Source organism: Bufo bufo, chromosome 5, assembly GCF_905171765.1.
Source record: "Bufo bufo chromosome 5, aBufBuf1.1, whole genome shotgun sequence".
Classification (NCBI taxonomy): Eukaryota; Metazoa; Chordata; class Amphibia; order Anura; family Bufonidae; genus Bufo; species Bufo bufo.
Window position 1 is genome coordinate 477525257 of NC_053393.1, and position 17552 is coordinate 477542808.

General features: G+C 40.4%; 1 protein-coding gene across 2 annotated transcripts in view; it reads left to right on the top strand.

Annotated features, from left to right (window-relative positions):
* The window catches only part of DPP6 (dipeptidyl peptidase like 6), a 1686142-nt gene that overhangs the window by 1214536 nt on the left and 454054 nt on the right, over positions 1–17552 (top strand). For both annotated transcript variants that reach the window (XM_040434145.1, XM_040434144.1), the window contains exon 3: positions 3810–3908. In XM_040434145.1, coding sequence (XP_040290079.1) covers positions 3810–3908 — 99 coding nt within the window. The remainder of the gene's footprint in view (positions 1–3809; positions 3909–17552) is intronic.

Genomic DNA, 17552 nt, shown 5'->3' on the forward strand with positions numbered 1-17552 from the left:
TACTGGTGTATAATGTCCTCTGTGCTGCCGCTACTTTTGTGTGTGAGAGACAGAGATAGGGGAGCAAGATTTCCTCTTTTCTTTATGAGCTGTGCATGGGGGACATCATAGTAGCTATTCTTTGCCCACATTGAAGCTGAGTTGAGGGAAAGCTAACAGTTACATATGGAACCTACAGAAGAGGTAAACTGCTAAGAAATACATGATACAAGGCAGGATATAAGTCATACAATGGTCAGATATAGTGTTATTCCTCAAGTGCATAGACATGACAGTTTATTCTGAAATGTCACCCAGAAGGACAGATATGCTTTAAAAGTGATATTCCCCTAAATAATCTTCTGATACACCGATCAGACAGTCACATTGGAGGTGGATAAGGATCCTGATTTATTGCCTCAATAAAATAAAAATCTAATGAAGTGGAAAAACCTTTAAATTTTGACTGCACCAGTTATCATACAGAATAATCTATTTGTTTCATTATATATGATCATGTATTATTTGGATTTAATAAGAACAGTTTGGGATAATAGTTATATTGTGCTCATTAGTGCCCACAACACACACAGACTATAACATGGACCTTGGTCCCCTTGATTAATCAGATCACGCTACTTCTCGGCCTCTCTTTGTATCCCATTTATCCATGCTTCTTCTCGGATTACAGTAAAGGATGTCTTGCTTTGCTGAGCAATCCCACGTTCTACTCCAGGTCTGAGCAAGTAGAATATGAGACAATTTCTAGCTAAGGGTACTTTCACACTAGCGTTATTCTTTTCCCGCATAGCGTTCTGTCAAAAGGGCTCTATGCCGGAAAATAACTGATCAGGCATATCCCAATGAAATCCGTTCAGTTTGCATCAGTATGCCCCCCGTTCAGTCACTGTCAGGCATTTTGGCCGGACAAAATGCCTGATCAGTCGCAGGAATGCCGGATCCGGCATAAATTCCCATTGACTTGCATTAGTACCGGATCTGGCATTGCAAAACAACTGAAGGACGGATCCTGGGAAAACAGTAAAAAAGACTGCAAGACGGATCCGTCCATCCACATGACAAGCGGAGAGACGGATCCGTTCTTGCAATGCATTTGTAGACGGATCTGCACCCGGATCCATCTACAAATGCTGTCAGTTGTCACACTGATCGGCGGATCCGGCAGGCAGCTCCGACGACAGAACTGCCTGCTGGATTACACTAACGCTAGTGTGAAAGTAGGCTAAAATCAAGAAAGAATCTGAACATATTAACTGAAATTTGAAAAATAAAACTCTCTTGGAAAATTCTTTATCTCAGACTTTATAATTACTGTACCTTAGGTAGTGCAGGAAATTCTGTTTCAGGTGACCCCTATTCTGACTCCTACAATGTCTGCTGTATGGACTAGAAGTCAGTCTCCTGAAGCACACCTATAAGAGCCTCAATAAGAGTGTCACAGGCTTACATATGCAGTAAGCCACAGTAGAGGATAGGAGTTGTAGTCGCTCTGATGAAGTATTGTGTCTCAGGGGAACTCACGCCATTGCTCCCTGGGGATCAGCGCAGTGAAAATATAGTACTGAAAAAGGAGATCAGAGTTAGGCCTTATGCACACCACAGGGGGCCACCGTGCTCTTATTGCGGACCGTGTTGACTTCATTGGGTCCACGATCCAGAAGATTTGGTGAAAGATAGGACATGTCCTATCTTTTTGATGGAGAAGCGGTTTGCAGCCCGCAACACGGGCACGACGGCCTTATGGTCATGAGGCCTTAAACGTAACAAAGTCTTTTTAACTAAGTGCAACATAGAATTTGAAATACATACAGTAGCAGCAGGCTTGAAGTGCAAATCTTCTCTGGCATCAGCAATGATATGATGTCAAGTTGGTTGGTGACAATTGTTCACTTAGGTGATACTGGCCTAGTGGTTGTTTAGTGATGGGTGGTTTGGCGGTAGTCCCTCACCTGCGGAAGTGTGTTCAGTGTTGGTGGTAGCAGTTCACTCTGCTGTCTATCATTTCAAAACTTTACTTTAGAAAAGTTGGAGTAGTGATCTTTGGAGAAACTGTAGGAGGTTGTTTCCTTTCTCTTCTGTTTCTGGATAGGAACTGTCTCCTTGGCAGGAAGCAGGACCAGCCTACTCCTACCAAGAGGGGAGGAACAGGGTGTGTTTTTTTTCCCCAATATTTGCCATCTATTCCTTGCTGGGGACTATGGCCAGAAGCAAACAATAAAATACATACAGGTCTGGGGTACTACACATAGAGAGACTGACCTCCAGACACAGCAGAGACTGTAGGATTCAAGTAGTCAGAGTGCAGGTCATGTAATATAACGGCAGCCTGGAAAGGAGAGGATAACGCTGCAATAAAGTGCCTGGTAGGAGAATTACCTGCACCACGTACATTTTACTTGATCTACTTTACAAATAGAGACAAAGATAAAACAACCTTTAAAGGGGACAATTTTTAAAGGGGTTGTCCAACTAAACATATTTTTATTTTTTAAACCAACATTTGATTCTGAATATTTTTGTAATTCAATGTATTTAAAAATTGAGTATAGCCCTGAGTTATTGAATGTAATGTATCTTTATAGCACCTCCTGCTGTTTTTTTTTCATTATTTTTCTTTAAAGGGATTTTTGAATCACAAACAATGGGGGCATATCGCTAGGATATGCCCCCATTGTCTGATAGGTGCGGATCCCACCTCCGGGAGCCGCACCTACACTGAGAACGGAGTGGGGAAGGTGGTGGTCAGAGGACCCCGGGATCTTAGGATGGGGAGATCTCGGGATCCATGTGAGGTACAGGGCTTTGTTCGAAAGAGATTGCTATGTACCATCTGATGTCCGATTTCCTTTTTTACATTAAACATGGAATAACCCTTTAAGTTTCTCAGCTATGCTCTTCCTTGGCATTAAGTCTTTCAATATTCAGCTCATCCAGTTTTGAGTTACCTTGGTCTTATTAGCAGGTAGCAAAAACTGGTTCACCGTAGGCAAATCCAACACATGTGAACATACCCTCCATTGACTCTCCTTTCTGAATAGCTTCTTAAAGGGGTTGCCTCATAAAGACCACCCCTGTCTATGTGCCTTATTAACATAAATGGACATCTTAAAAGGGAGATCTGCCACTTGGGATCCCCCCAACTATAAGCCAGAGATGCTCTGTAACAACAAACCCAGCCAATCTGCGCCTTACATGGATGTCCATTCATTGGGATGTCCACCAGTACAGTATGGGGGGAATTTATCATGAGGAGAATATTTGAAGTCAGTTTTGCGTTAGTGTGCGCTGGTGCACTTTATGCCACATTTATCAAATGTCACATGTTTGATTTATTTGTCTTATCCTGAAACCTAACACTTTTGTCTACAAAAGCTACTCCAGTTTTCCTCCTACACCCTGCTACTGAAGGAGATTGTGACTTTTTTTTTGCAACTTTTTAAAAAGTCTAAGTGATAAATATGGACATAAATTAATTAGCATAACTAACCACGCCCCTTTTCAAAACTGAACTATTAGTGTAAAAATGCAAAAAGTAGCAACATTCTTAAGCAAGCGAGTTCAAAAAGTTGCAAAAGCCCCATTTCGTGACTTTTCTAAGCCAGAAATCTGCAGTGTAGCATGAGAAATCAGGGCCTATGTTTTTTCCTGGTCCATCAATAACTTTATTATTGCCCTCACAATAAAATGACAAGTCTGATTGTGCATCCATTTTGTGTTTTTTTTTTTCATTTTATATAACTAATTGTAATTCATCGGCCGAGGCGGAGGATGAAAAATAACCTATGTGTATTTGGCTTCTTTTTTTTCAGTGGAAGATAATAGCCTGTCACTCAAAGCCAAGGTATCGCTACAAGATTTGGTCAGTGGAGAGTTTGCAATCCATGATACGGAAGCTAAATGGATAAATGGTGAGTCTGACTCCACGCTGCAGAACTTTGTCTATCAATCTTTCTATTAGTTTTTTTCAAGTAGATAATGAAAGCAGCTTTATTATATCCTTGGCTAATAACCCCGGGCATTAAGATTGATGGACCTTTCTGGAAGGTGCAGTGCGCAATATCTGCCACGCTCCACACTTCGTTCTTTTTGTCTTTCATGCTAGCCTGCTTATCTTCAGTAGTGATGGACTCTGGGAGAAAAATTACTAAAAATGAAAAACAAATAAATAAATACATAAATACTGTCAATACCCCATTTCTAGCTACTATTACCAGGTGTTTGTCACTGAGCACATCCATGGGGCCCCTTGTGCTCATTTGGGATTAACCAGGCCAGTAGTCTATTACTATTTGTTTTTGTATATTTCCTGGGATATAGTAAATAAAAAAAACACCTATACCTATTGTATAAATTTTTGAACAATAAGAGTCAAAGGGCGCTGTAGGCTACTGTATTCCTATAGAATGGTGTATGCCATAGCCTTCCATCAGAGGTGGAGATCTGAGAACGCTCCCCACGTATAGCTCCAACAAAAAGAAGAAGCGGTCAGCAGATCCTGAGAAGTTAAAGGGGTCTTCCAACTGATAACATGTATCCCCTATTCATAAGACAGGGCATAAGCATCAGATTCCTGGGGGTCCGACCGCTGGGCTACCCGGTAATAATGAAAATTGGGGTCCTGGAGAATGGAGTAGTTTTCACACATGCACATCGGCCCTCCAGTCACATAGGGACCTCCAGGACTTGGGATTGTCATGGAGAACTGTATATTTTTTATTTATTTTTAAACACAGTGAGTGGGATTTGATGTACACCCATTTTCTGGCATATATAAGTAGCTTTTTTTTTTTTTTTTGCCCAGGTGCCAATTTTGCACACAAGTATGCAACTTTTTGGATTTTTTTTTAAAAAGTGGGTGGGGAAAAATTACTATGCAGGAGCCTGGTCTTACTAATGAAGAAGGAGAGGGGGCTAGTCGGGGAAGGAGGTGCAGCAAGAATGCACAGAGCGGCTTGGGCCCGCCCTTGGTGCACTTAACTGCTCATTGGCATATGGATTTCAATTTTTCTCCAGAATGAAGCAACGGATCACTAAGTGAAATGTATCATTACTTTCAGCTGACCTAGCCCTACAGCTAGCCCTGCTTGGTTTAACAGTGAATTTCCTGATGTAAGACTCCTTTTAATGTACTAAGCGGGTATATATATATATATTTAACCAAAGTCGAGCAGCTGGGGTTTAATTGCTTCTTTGTAGTGTTTGCACTCGTTATTTGAAGTGTCATATGCTTATTACTGTTGTTGATTTTATATTCTCCATTGTGTCTACTTGTACAATTAAAAATAATGAACAGTCTTTTAAAACATAACAAATCCTCGTCTTTCTTTTCCTTTTTGACTTTTTAAAGTGCTAATAGTAATTTGATTAGAGTATTTTGATAGATATGAAAAAAAGCTAAGTACTTTCATTCAATTAAACAACAATTAATAGAGCATACACAGCTTTTGGTTGTCTAGCCTTGAGTAGGTATTTTTGTTCCTGTAGAGCAGTCATGGTTAATAATCCAAGGAATTATAAACCAGATATGTGCTAAACTAGAAATGTGCTCAATAATGCATAGAAAAAACGGAGAGCTTGTCGTTAAAGTGGTTGTGCTGCATTATATTTTGATGACTTATTGTCAGGATAGGTCATCAATATCAGATCTGTGAGGGTCCGACACCTGCCCCCCCTCCCCCCCCATCGATCAGCAGTCTGAAGAGAAGGCGGCACTCCATGTGTAGGAGAACAGGGCTGCTGTAGATGAACCAGTGCTCAGCAATTTTCAGAGGCCCCATAGAAATGAATGGAGGGCGGTTGCGCATGCGCAGTGCATCCTCCACCACTCCCTGGGCACGGTTCTCAGTGTAGGGACCAGCACCTATCAGACAAAGGGAGTTTATCCTAGCGATAGCCCCCCTATTGTCTGAGATAGGAAAACCCCTTTAAGGCAAGTTGTAAAAAAAAATTAAAAAAATAAGAAAAAACAAGATTCATAAAATCGGTGGTTGGTCCTTACAGGAAAGTACACAGACTGTCACAGATTATTTTACACATTCATTTAGTGAAGAGGTTATAATTTTACTACTGGAGAAATCAGTTACCACTGAGCAGTAAAGTGAACTTAGCCATTAAATCGCTGTAATAAAGAGTAAACGCCAGTGTGAGGTATTTAATCACACGTTCTGGTAATGAAATTATTATGCCCTTTTCATCACACCCTTCCTTTTGTACATACTGGGCTATTTTTCCCTTTGCTTTAAGTTGTGCCACTTCTATGTGATATGGGTATTAATTAAAATGCTGGATAGCACAATCCTACAAGTGCTGTGCACAGTTTCCTTGCCTTTATCCTTTTATTGCATTGCTATGCTTCTGTTTTGTTGGTATGGAAAAGAGATAATCAAGTTTTGACCAAATTGAATTAATTTATGAAAACAAAATAAACAAACAAAACATGCACTATATACATATATCTAATGCTTTGATTTATCCTATCTCTTCATCTGCCATTGTACATTGTGATTTCCATCTATTTTTCATCAGTGCTCTTTATTTGTTTGTTTTTTATCTTTTTGACATTGGCTTGAACTCTTGCAGTTTATGGGCTTATTGGAATAGCTTTTCTTCCTCATTATTTCATTAGCTCATTTCATATAAATGGTCTTTTGTTGTTGAAATCTCTCATCTTTTGCAGCTTCTCCGCATTTAATTAGACCTTTGCCACCTTTTTCCGTTTCCTTCGCCGTGATAGCATCCACTGTCATTGTGACAGTGATCGTGTTTACGCTCTTCCTCCTCAGATGCTTCTTGAAGGCGGCTTTTCTTCACAGCCTGTTGTTTTGTATTGTATAAGCATTGTAACGTCTTCAATGATCCATCTTACTCTGTCAGTTTGGGAAACATATGTGTCAGATGATTTATATGTCTTTTAGACATGTTTTCTGCCTACTGCTTCCTTATTACACAGTTGATTTTCTATCTCTGCTAATTTAATGGATGAGCTGTTTGTTTGATAGATAATGATAGAATCGTGTAGCCTTTGATCTCCTTGTATAGTCCTTAAATATTTGGTAGGTTTTGATGACTTATTCATTAATGTTCACTTTTAACCAGAAATGCATTGAAATACCTATTGCCGTACTGTTCATTGTGCAAGTAATTTAGTACTGTACATTGTGCATTTAAAAAAAAAAAAAATTTTGCAATTACTAAATAAATTATGCTTTCGCTGTTGTCTTTTGCTACCTTTACATTATGCATGGGAAGAATACTAATGAGATTTTTAAAATAAAGGTCCTAGGTTCAAGGCTCAACAGGGACAACCTGGAAAAAAGCATTATGAAGCCCCTCCTCCCTCATGTCTTTGGGACTCCATAGAGCACCTTAGAACATAACTGAGAGCAATCTCAGAAAGAGGAAGGGGCTGAACTGTGACTCCATGGAGAAAAGCACAAACTTTTTACAGAGTTAGAAAGCAGGTGGTGCAATTCAACCAGCCCCCCCCCCCCCCCAACTCTGTGGGCCCTATACTGTGTGGTCTGCCTCCATTGATGTTATGCCACTGACTGTAATGTATATATTAACTGATTGCACATTGGAGAATACTTTAAACTGGGTTCTTAGATTATGTTGTATTCTCATTCTGGAACAATGGCAACAGATCATCATTCATGATTAGAAGATTACAATGAATCATCTAGTCAACCAGTGCCCTGTTCTTTGCCAACAAGAGGAACCCTGACACACAAGGGTGCCTCTCTCTTTTGGATAGGTCTCCAGTTTGGCTGGTAAGAGGTTGTTCTAGCCTCCTTATGTGTGAGTTAGGCATAAGTTGACAGGTAGCTAAACTCCCTCCTAACAATTCATCCACACAGGAATAAATCCAACTTAAAGTTTTATTGCAAGGATAGGTAAAACTGAGACAAATAGAAAGGAATGTTCTTCTTCTAGTGAATGAGCTGATGTGACAATATACTAGCACATTACAGCACAGTATGAGTGTAGAATACAGGATACATACAGCATATCACAGTAAAGTGCATAAGTAGATATCCCTCAATGCTTAGCTAACATTTTAAACCTACAAGTGATGCCAAATTAGTTTGGATGTGAGGATGTCAATGGATGCTGATTTGTCCTTCAGTTGATATTGAAGATGGCTGCTATGAGCTGAGACGATAATGTCAGCAGGGTCAGAGGAGGCAGAATACAGTGGAGTGTTTGAAACCTTCATGATATTAAAAGGGTTTTCTAAAAATTAAATACTGATTGCCTACCCACTGATGATCGTGTCATCAATTGGTCTAAGGAAAGCTGAGAGAAGGCCGCGGGGCTACTGCGAGTGCTGCTGCCTTCACGTACAGCTGATCAGGTAGTGTTCTCAGTGTCGGACCCCCACCGATCAGATACTGATGACCTATCCAGAGGTCAACGTTATGTAAATCTCCGAAATCCTCTTTAACTGCTAACTAGCTAGAAACTATTTGCACAAACAACCAGCAGATGGAGCCAAAGTAACACAACTACTACACAGTAGATTTACATTCAGATAACTGATCGAGGCATAACATAGGTCGTTTTCTTCCTTTTGAGGGAGAGCTAATTAACATATTTTCCCATAGAGCATTGCCTGAGTTAAGTCTCTTTCATTAGAGCCAATTCTACCAGAGCTGTAGAACATTTATGGGCCTTCATTATGGGTGTGCGCTCCATCCCTATCCCTTGGCTGGCAAGCATAAAATATTATTACTTGTGGTCGGGGCTACACCTGAACTGGGACCCTAACTAGTAGTTAGCTAAGCGGTTTGATTTGTGCCGTAACCGCAACGTTGTAGGGATGACTGAAAGAGGCCATCCCCTGGTGTGACAATGAAATGGAGGGTGGGAAGGGTGGGTGTGTTGAGCAGATGTAGGGAAGGGGGAAATTAGCCTAAATAGCGGGGCAAAGCCCCTCCCACAAATACAGGCCAATAAATCGGCCTTAAAACATGTCTTTCCATCCACACTAAGGAATTTTTGAGCCTCGACCTGTTTTAATCACCATACTATATCAGGATGATCATTCTGAAACCAAATACCTACGATGCCCACATTATACAGAATGTAATTATTACAATAATTAGTAGGTGAGTTTTACCTGAGATGAGTTATAGCTTATTATATACACTGCTCAAAAAAATAAAGGGACCAAAAAAATAACACATTCTAGATCTGAATTAACTACGCGTTTCAGAGCCTGTCGGGCTCCTTCGTCAGGGTCGACCCTGACGAAGGAGCCCGACAGGCTCTGAAACGCGTAGGTAGTTTTTTGTCCTACGGAGGCTTCTGTACTCTAAGCGGTGACGTCACCACCAGCGGTTTCCCGGGCAACAGACCAACAAGCTCCCTCGCGCTGCGCGTGCTTCCGGCCGGGGCCGCGCTGCTGCTAGGAGGTGAGCCAGGAGGACGCCGCAATTTAAACGAACAGGACCACTACAAGAACCTTACAGCAACCAATTCATATTGATCACCATATCGAATCACCAACTGAAGGACCAACCTCGGATGAATAATAAGGTAGCGACACTGCTATTATTACCCATGCCAGTTTTCAGTTTTGTTTTGTTTTTGCCCAAATGTTAACTAATATATACAAATATATTAATATAAATATTGCATCAGACCAGCACTGACTGGCATTACCACTTACGGGATTAGCTGTCTTGACCGTGCACTCCAGCGCTATCTGTCCTATATCACCTACGGGGGACATACCTCTCTCTCTTTATACTATTCTGAGGAGAACAATAGCTCCTCACTAGACAGTAAGCAGCGGGATCCTCCTATCCAGGTAGATCTGCCCGGTTAAACAACAGGAGCGCAGGGGGGGGGGGGGGCCTTTTTTCCTTTGTTCTTTACATAGTTGAATCACACAAAAATAAAAAAATGGAAATCAAAATTTTCAACCCATGGAGGTCTGGATTTGGAGTCACACTCAAAATTAAAGTGGAAAAACACACTACAGGCTGATCCAACTTTGATGTAATGTCCTTAAAACAAGTCAAAATGAGGCTCAGTAGTGTGTGTGGCCTCCACGTGCCTGTATGACCTCCCTACAACGCCTGCATGCTCCTGATGAGGTGGCGGACGGTCTCCTGAGGGATCTCCTCCCAGACCTGGACTAAAGCATCTGCCAACTCCTGGACAGTCTGTGGTGCAACGTGACGTTGGTGGATAGAGCGATACATGATGTCCCAGATGTGCTCAATTGGATTCAGGTCTGGGGAACGGGCGGGCCAGTCCATAGCATCAATGCCTTCGTCTTGCAGGAACTGCTGACACACTCCAGCCACATGAGGTCTAGCATTGTCTTGCATTAGGAGGAACCCAGGGCCAACCGCACCAGCATATGGTCTCACAAGGGGTCTAAGGATCTCATCTCGGTACCTAATGGCAGTCATTACTGACCCAATGCCAAACCGGTCATGCTGGAGGATGTTGCATGCAGCAAAACGTTCTCCACGGCGTCTCAAGACTCTGTCACGTCTGTCACATGTGCTCAGTGTAAACCTGCTTTCATCTGTGAAGAGCACAGGGCGCCAGTGGCAAATTTGCCAATCTTGGTGTTCTCTGGCAAATGCCAAACGTCCTGCACGGTGTTGGGCTGTAAGCACAACCCCCACCTGTGGACGTCGGGCCCTCATATCACCCTCATGGAGTCTGTTTCTGACCTTTTGAGCAGACACATGCACATTTGTGGCCTGCTGGAGGTCATTTTGCAGGGCTCTGGCAGTGCTCCTCCTGTTCCTCCTTGCACAAAGGTGGATGTAGCGGTCCTACTGCTGGGTTGTTGCCCTCCTACGGCCTCCTCCACGTCTCCTGATGTACTGGCCTCTCTCCTGGTAGCGCCTCCATGCTCTGGACACTACGCTGACAGACACAGCAAACCTTCTTGCCACAGCTCGCATTGATGTGCCATCTTGGATAAGCTGCACTACCTGAGCCACTTGAGTGGGTTGTAGTCTCATGCTACCACAAGAGTGAAATCACCGCCAGCATTCAAAAGTGACCAAAACATCAGCCAGGAAGCATAGGAACTGATAAGTGGTCTGTGGTTACCACCTGCTGAACCACTCCTTTATTGGGGGTGTCTTGCTAATTGCCTATAATTTCCACCTGTTGTCTATCCCATTTGCACAACAGCATGTGAAATTGATTGTCACTCAGTGTTGCTTCCTAAGTGGACAGTTTTATTTCACAAAAGTGTGATTGACTTGGAGTTACATTGTGTTGTTTAAGTGTTCCCTTTATTTTTTTGAGCAGTGTATTTTCTTCATCTTCTGGCATTCCATCTGAAATGCTTTTGGACCCCTGCCCGGGAGGTGCCCTTCTGTTCTGGGTGTATGCATTTCCAGGAAACATCTTTATTACCACTTGCAAAGGGCCAGTTTTATAACATTCAAGTGATAAACAGATTTCCTCCATGGGGGATGCATATCCTAAATGCAGGTCCAGACTGAATGGCATCATACAGACAATTACATAATGGCATGAAAATATATAAGATCACATGACATAGATAGAAGAACATACACAGATAATAAAAGTTATGAGAGCGGTTGCCCATTTCTCACAATCAGAATTTGGATAAATAATTTCTCAACAAAAATGTACTGAAGGTTTCCATTAGGGATGAGCGAAGTGAGCTTCAGATCCTTCAGTTGGTACCGAGTTCGGATCCAAGTTTTAAAATGGTTTTCCAGTTTAAAAATCAAATACTGAAGTTACTCACCGAAGTCTCACAAGACTTCGGGAATAACTGACTTTGCCTCATCGGAGGCTGTACATTTTAATGCTGTACAGAGACAGATCTCCATACAGCATTAATCCGAAGTTTTGAGCAAAGCGATTTCGGATCTAGGATCCAAGGCTCACTTTGCTCATCCCTAGTTCCCATGACTAACCAATGTGCTTTCATCAGAAATACAGAACTGGCAATCTCTTTCCATTGACTGTGGAGCAGCATGATAAACTTATTATGATACAGTCGGAGAAATGAATTTGGTATATTTCTTCTTTTTTAGTAAACAGACATTTATAGATATTCATGTTAACATGTTAAAAGGCTGCACGTATCACCAGACTCACTGCCAAGTAATGCAATATATCTTGTTTTAGAAAAACGGATTACTGTCATTTCCAACTTGGAGAGTCGAATCAGGAATAAACATACACAGAAGAAATGTTGGCAGCAAAATTACAAGCAACAAACAATATTCTAATCCGTTTTAGCAGTCTCCGTAGTGCTTCGTTCCGCACTGCACCTTTCGGATTGCAGACCCATTCAACTGAATGGGTCCGCATCCATGATACGGTGCGGAAACAGCCAGTGCCTGTATCTTGCAGATCCAGTTGCATGAGCCCTAGAACAACCCATAGTTGGTATAGAGGTCTTTTATATTCAGTATCCTAATGCAATTGTCACCATTTATCATTAGATAATATTGTAATGAAAACTAGTTCAGACTTTCAGCAAACTTGCTGATAATCTGCTGCTTTATTTAACCGAGGCGCTCTACGTGTTGGGTGCTCTGTGTGTAAGGTGGTTTGTAAATGGGGTGACCTTATGTCACTTACCCAGTCGATCCTGTACTGTTCCTCTACCTGGTGTCTGTGTCCACCCTTTGTCTTGTTACCCTCTGGCTAGGAGGGGGCATAGCATTAGCTGGCAACTTGGACGGGCAGAGGTTATCTCCTGCGCCCAGGAGTAGAGTTGAGCGAATTTCTTAAAAGTTTGATTCGGCTGATTCGCCAAATTTCACAAAAAAATTACTTTGTCGCGAAGCGCATTTTTCTGTAAGTAGCGTGTGCAATGACAGGGAGCTGCGATAGCGCCGCCCCCGTCATTGTGCCCCTCAGATGCCGGGTTCATACATGATCTCGGCATCTGAGTATAAAATTAACAATAAAAAAAATGTAATCAAACTTAAACAGGAAGGAATCATGTTTACATATGGAAAAAAAATTACAAATATTCTAAAATACGAATATATAGCAATATAGAGAATCGTTATTTAGAATATTCTTTTTTTTTTTTTTCAATGTGTACTGTTATTCCACTTCAGCATACTCCTCCCCGACAAGCGTCCCCGTCACTATGGGAACGCCTGTGGGTTATAAAATACCATCGGATCTGAGCTTTCCCTGAGATCGTGAAAACTCAGATCCGATGGTATATTCTAACCCACAGGCGTTCCCATGGTGACAGGGCCGCTTGTCGGGGAGGAGTATGCCAAAGTGGAATAACAGTACACATGGGGGAAAAAAAGACGAATATTCTAAATAACGAATATATTCGCTATATTGCTTTAACTTTGTTTTTTAGAATATTTGGCATATTCTAAAACAAGAATATATAGCAATAAAGCGAATATTCGTAAAATACACATATAGACTGCAATTTAGGTAACATAGTGCTATAAACGTTTTTTCATAGTCGTAATTTTTTTTTACAACTTTGAAAAAAAAAAAGGTTATAGCATTATATTTGCTAAATTGCAGTCTATATGTGTATGTTACGAATATTCGCTATATTGCTATATATTAGTTTTTTAGAATATTCGTCATATTCTAAAACAAGAATATATTGCAATATAGCAAATATTCGCTAAATACAAATAGAGAGAAATTTAGCTAATATGGTGCTATAATCTTTTTTTTATAGTCTTATTTTTTTTTTCTCTTCTGAACTTCAGATTTGGAAAAAATTTACACTATTTAAAAAATATTATAGCACTATATTAGCTAAATTGCTCTGTTTGTATTTCCTCGAATATTCGCTGTATTGCTATATATTCTTGTTTTAGAATATGACGAATATTCTTAAAACGAATATATAGCACTATATTTACTGCTGTATATTCTTTTTTGATCAACTTTGCATTACGCGATTTTTACAATTTAGATTAATCGCAATCGCGAAAATAATCTCGAATACGAATATTCGCGAATATGAAACAAATATTCTAGAGAATATTAACGAAATATCGCAAATTAGAATATGGGACCTGCCTCTCATCACTAATCTTTACCCAGGAGCATCTGTTTAATCATTGCAGCGATTTAAGATACAGTGCATGTCATGCACCATGACATTGCTCCATTGCTGAGGGTGGTGATGGCCAATGCCTAACCTGGGAAAGGATTGGGTTTATAGAGGGGTGCTTACACCGGTATGTAAGAAGGATACAGGAGAGAGAAGGTCATGGTAGGGACTGTTGGTTCTAGGAGGTCCTGCTGCTGGTGGCTCCTGGCAGAGTAGTTGTCCTGCAAAATAAGTCTATTCAAGAAGTGCCTTTCTTGTAGGACCTTTATCATAAACAGCCTGAGATAGAAATATGAAGAAAGCTGTGGACGCATGCCACTGTCATAAACTGCTGCTTCATGTGGTTCAGTAGACTCTACCAGAAGATGACATAGTCCACCCATGCATCTGACTCCTGCCGGAGAGTTAAATATAGTAACTGCGACTGTGTAAAAGTGTGAAGAGTAAAGATGGCATGACTGCATCACCATGAAATGTTTTACTGATATTCATTAAAGGGAACCTGTTACATGGATTTTGGGTATAGAGCTGAGGACATGGGTTGCTAGATGGCCGCTAGCACATCCGCAATACCCAGTCCCCATAGCTCTGTGTGCTTTTATTGTGTAAAAAAAAACGATTTGATACATATGCAAATTAACCAGAGATGAATCAGAGCTTGAAAATATGACTCTTCTCTGGTCACACAAGTAAGATATGATTTTTTAATGTTAATTTGCATAAAAGGAGGGAAGTAAAAAAATGCAAAATACTTATTGAATTCGTCTGCAAATGAAATTAAAAGTGTAATTTATATGTTTAGGGTAACACAATGAACATTTAGAAACGCTCAGTGAGGGTAGCCTAGTAGAGGTGACAGCTTCCCTTTAAGCATATGACAGGGGAAAGAAAAGAGTTGGGCTCGTTGAATTTCATGCTTTGTTCTCAAGGGACATAAGTCACTGCCAGAGGTATCTGGAGGGATAAAGTGGCCTAGCAGTGCTTATTCCCCACCTTCAGTGGAAATGTGTAAATGGGAAATTTTGTAGGAATAATTAATTATTCTGACAGTTATATTACCATACTCCATATAAGTTCATCTCAGTGTCAAGTGTGTCCAAATAACAAGTAGCGCTTGAGGGGAAATTTGCAGAGACTGTGTATTGATTTGTAAATTGCTGTTCCCTACAGTGTTGTGAGAGGTGTGATCTGTTGTTTGATCCCATCACCAAAGGAACAGTGGAAATCCACGAAAGGTAGCAGTTTGCAACGCCAGGACCCGAGGAGACGTCACTGGTGCCGTAAATCCAGTTGAACTCTCACTGCAACCAAGGCCGTCCTTGGGGATTCTGAGTGGTAGTAGGTAGCTCGAACAATGGGACAATGGAGAGATGGTGTGACAAATCAATGTAGCCTTCAGATTGGGGGTCTTCAAACTGAATTTTTCAGTCCTAGATGAACCTTAGAATATCCATACAGTATAAAACGGTTTATTACTCTGCTAAGAATAATATCAAATGATTCACATTAGACAATGAAGACAAGTAGTCATAATACAATTTCTAAATTGGTAGTGGAAAGAGGAGAAAAATCCAGCTCCAAATAGCAAAATAATGATATCTTTATTCACAGTTATTTAAAATCTTCAAATCACAGGAGATTCTTGTTACGCGTTTCAGACCATAAGTAATTGAAGGTCCTTCCTCATGACACATAGAACTTCTGAATGTCTGCACCATATATGCCATAAACACACCTGGCCTTGTAATCAAATTATCACATGGTCAGGAGCGGCACAGACGGTGCAATCAATACTTCTGACCACCTTTGAACCAAAAAGTGCTTGGTGTAACAAAATAATATATAATAAAAACACAAATCATACACAAATGTGTAATATACAAAAAAGCACTAAAAACAGTGGCAAAAAATAAATAAAAATAAATATATATATATAACTCTCCTAATGTAATATGAGATCATGCCTTTTGAAAGTTGAAAGATCCAAAAGGCTTCCCTATTTAGGAGTTTCCTTCTGTGATCTCCCCCTCTAACAGGGAAACTGACTCATTCTATTCCCTGCAAGTGTTGAGCTCGAATATTCGAATAGCGAATATTATTTGCGAATATCGCAACTTCGTAAATTTGCGAATATTACAAATATAGTGCTATATATTCGCTATATCGAATATTCGTCATTTTTTTACATCTGAAAACATGATTCCTCCCTGCTTTTTTCTTCCGGGTTAATGAGTCATTGGCCCACAAGCAACTTAAGCAGGAAGGAATCATATTTTCTATTGAAAAAAAAAAATTACCAATATTCTAAAAAACAAATATATAGCAATATAGTTAATATATTAGTTATTTAGAATTTTCGCATTATTTTTTCCTATCTGTACAGTTGTTCGCATACTCCTCCCCGTCAAGCGTCCCGGTCACCATGGGAATGCCTGTGGGTTAGAAAATACCATCGGATATGAGTTTTCCCTGAGATCGTGAAAACTCATGGGAACCCACAGGCGTTCCCATGGTGACAGGGACGCTTGTCGGGGAGCAATATGCCAAAGTGGAATAACAGTACTCATTGAAAAATATATTACGAATATTCTCAAAAACAAAGTTATAGCAATATAGCGAATATTCGTAAAATACACATATTAGCCTAGCCATAGCCATAGGAAAGTTGCCTTATACAGTTAAAAGAAAATTCGCAATACACGAATAATTAAATCGCATATTATTTGCGATAAATAGAATAATGACGAATATTCGATTTTGACGAATATAAGACGAATATTCAATCGAATATTTGCGAAATATCACAAAATCGAATATGGCACCTCCAGCTCATCACTATTCCCTGCGCGGTTAATCCAGAGGTGTCACCTCCATGTATAACTGCAAAATGTAAGCTGGCAGCAGAAACATTGCAGTTTTTAAATGCGGGACATCAGAGGTGTGCTTACGTATTCTTGTTTTTATTTCATTTGTGGTACAACCCACATATTGTAATTTACATAGCTTGCATGTTATCAGGTACACCGCAAACTTGGTGTTGCAGTTAATATAAGACTGTATGGCATACTTCTTATTGTTTGCAGTGGACCTGAAAAATCTGTCAGTTACAGTGTGGTCACAGCAGATACACTTGCCGTGGCCACACTTGTAACTTCCTTTGTTAACAAGCCAAACCGACTTCTGTACTTTTTTATCTTGATACAAACTGGGACTAAGCATGTTACTCAATGTTACGCATGTTACTCAATGTCGGTGCCCTTCTGGCCGCACATTTCACCCCATTAGTAACAATGTCCATCCACTGTTTGTCACAAGATAACAATGGTAGATACTTTTTGATAATTTTACAAATGTCCTCAAATTCAACACTAAATTGTGTTACAAAGGGGGTGAAATATTGTTTCAATTTAGTAAAGTCCATCCTTTGAGACCTTTTAGGAAAGACCAAAGATTCTCAATTTTTTGTTGATATCTCATTAAGAAAAGA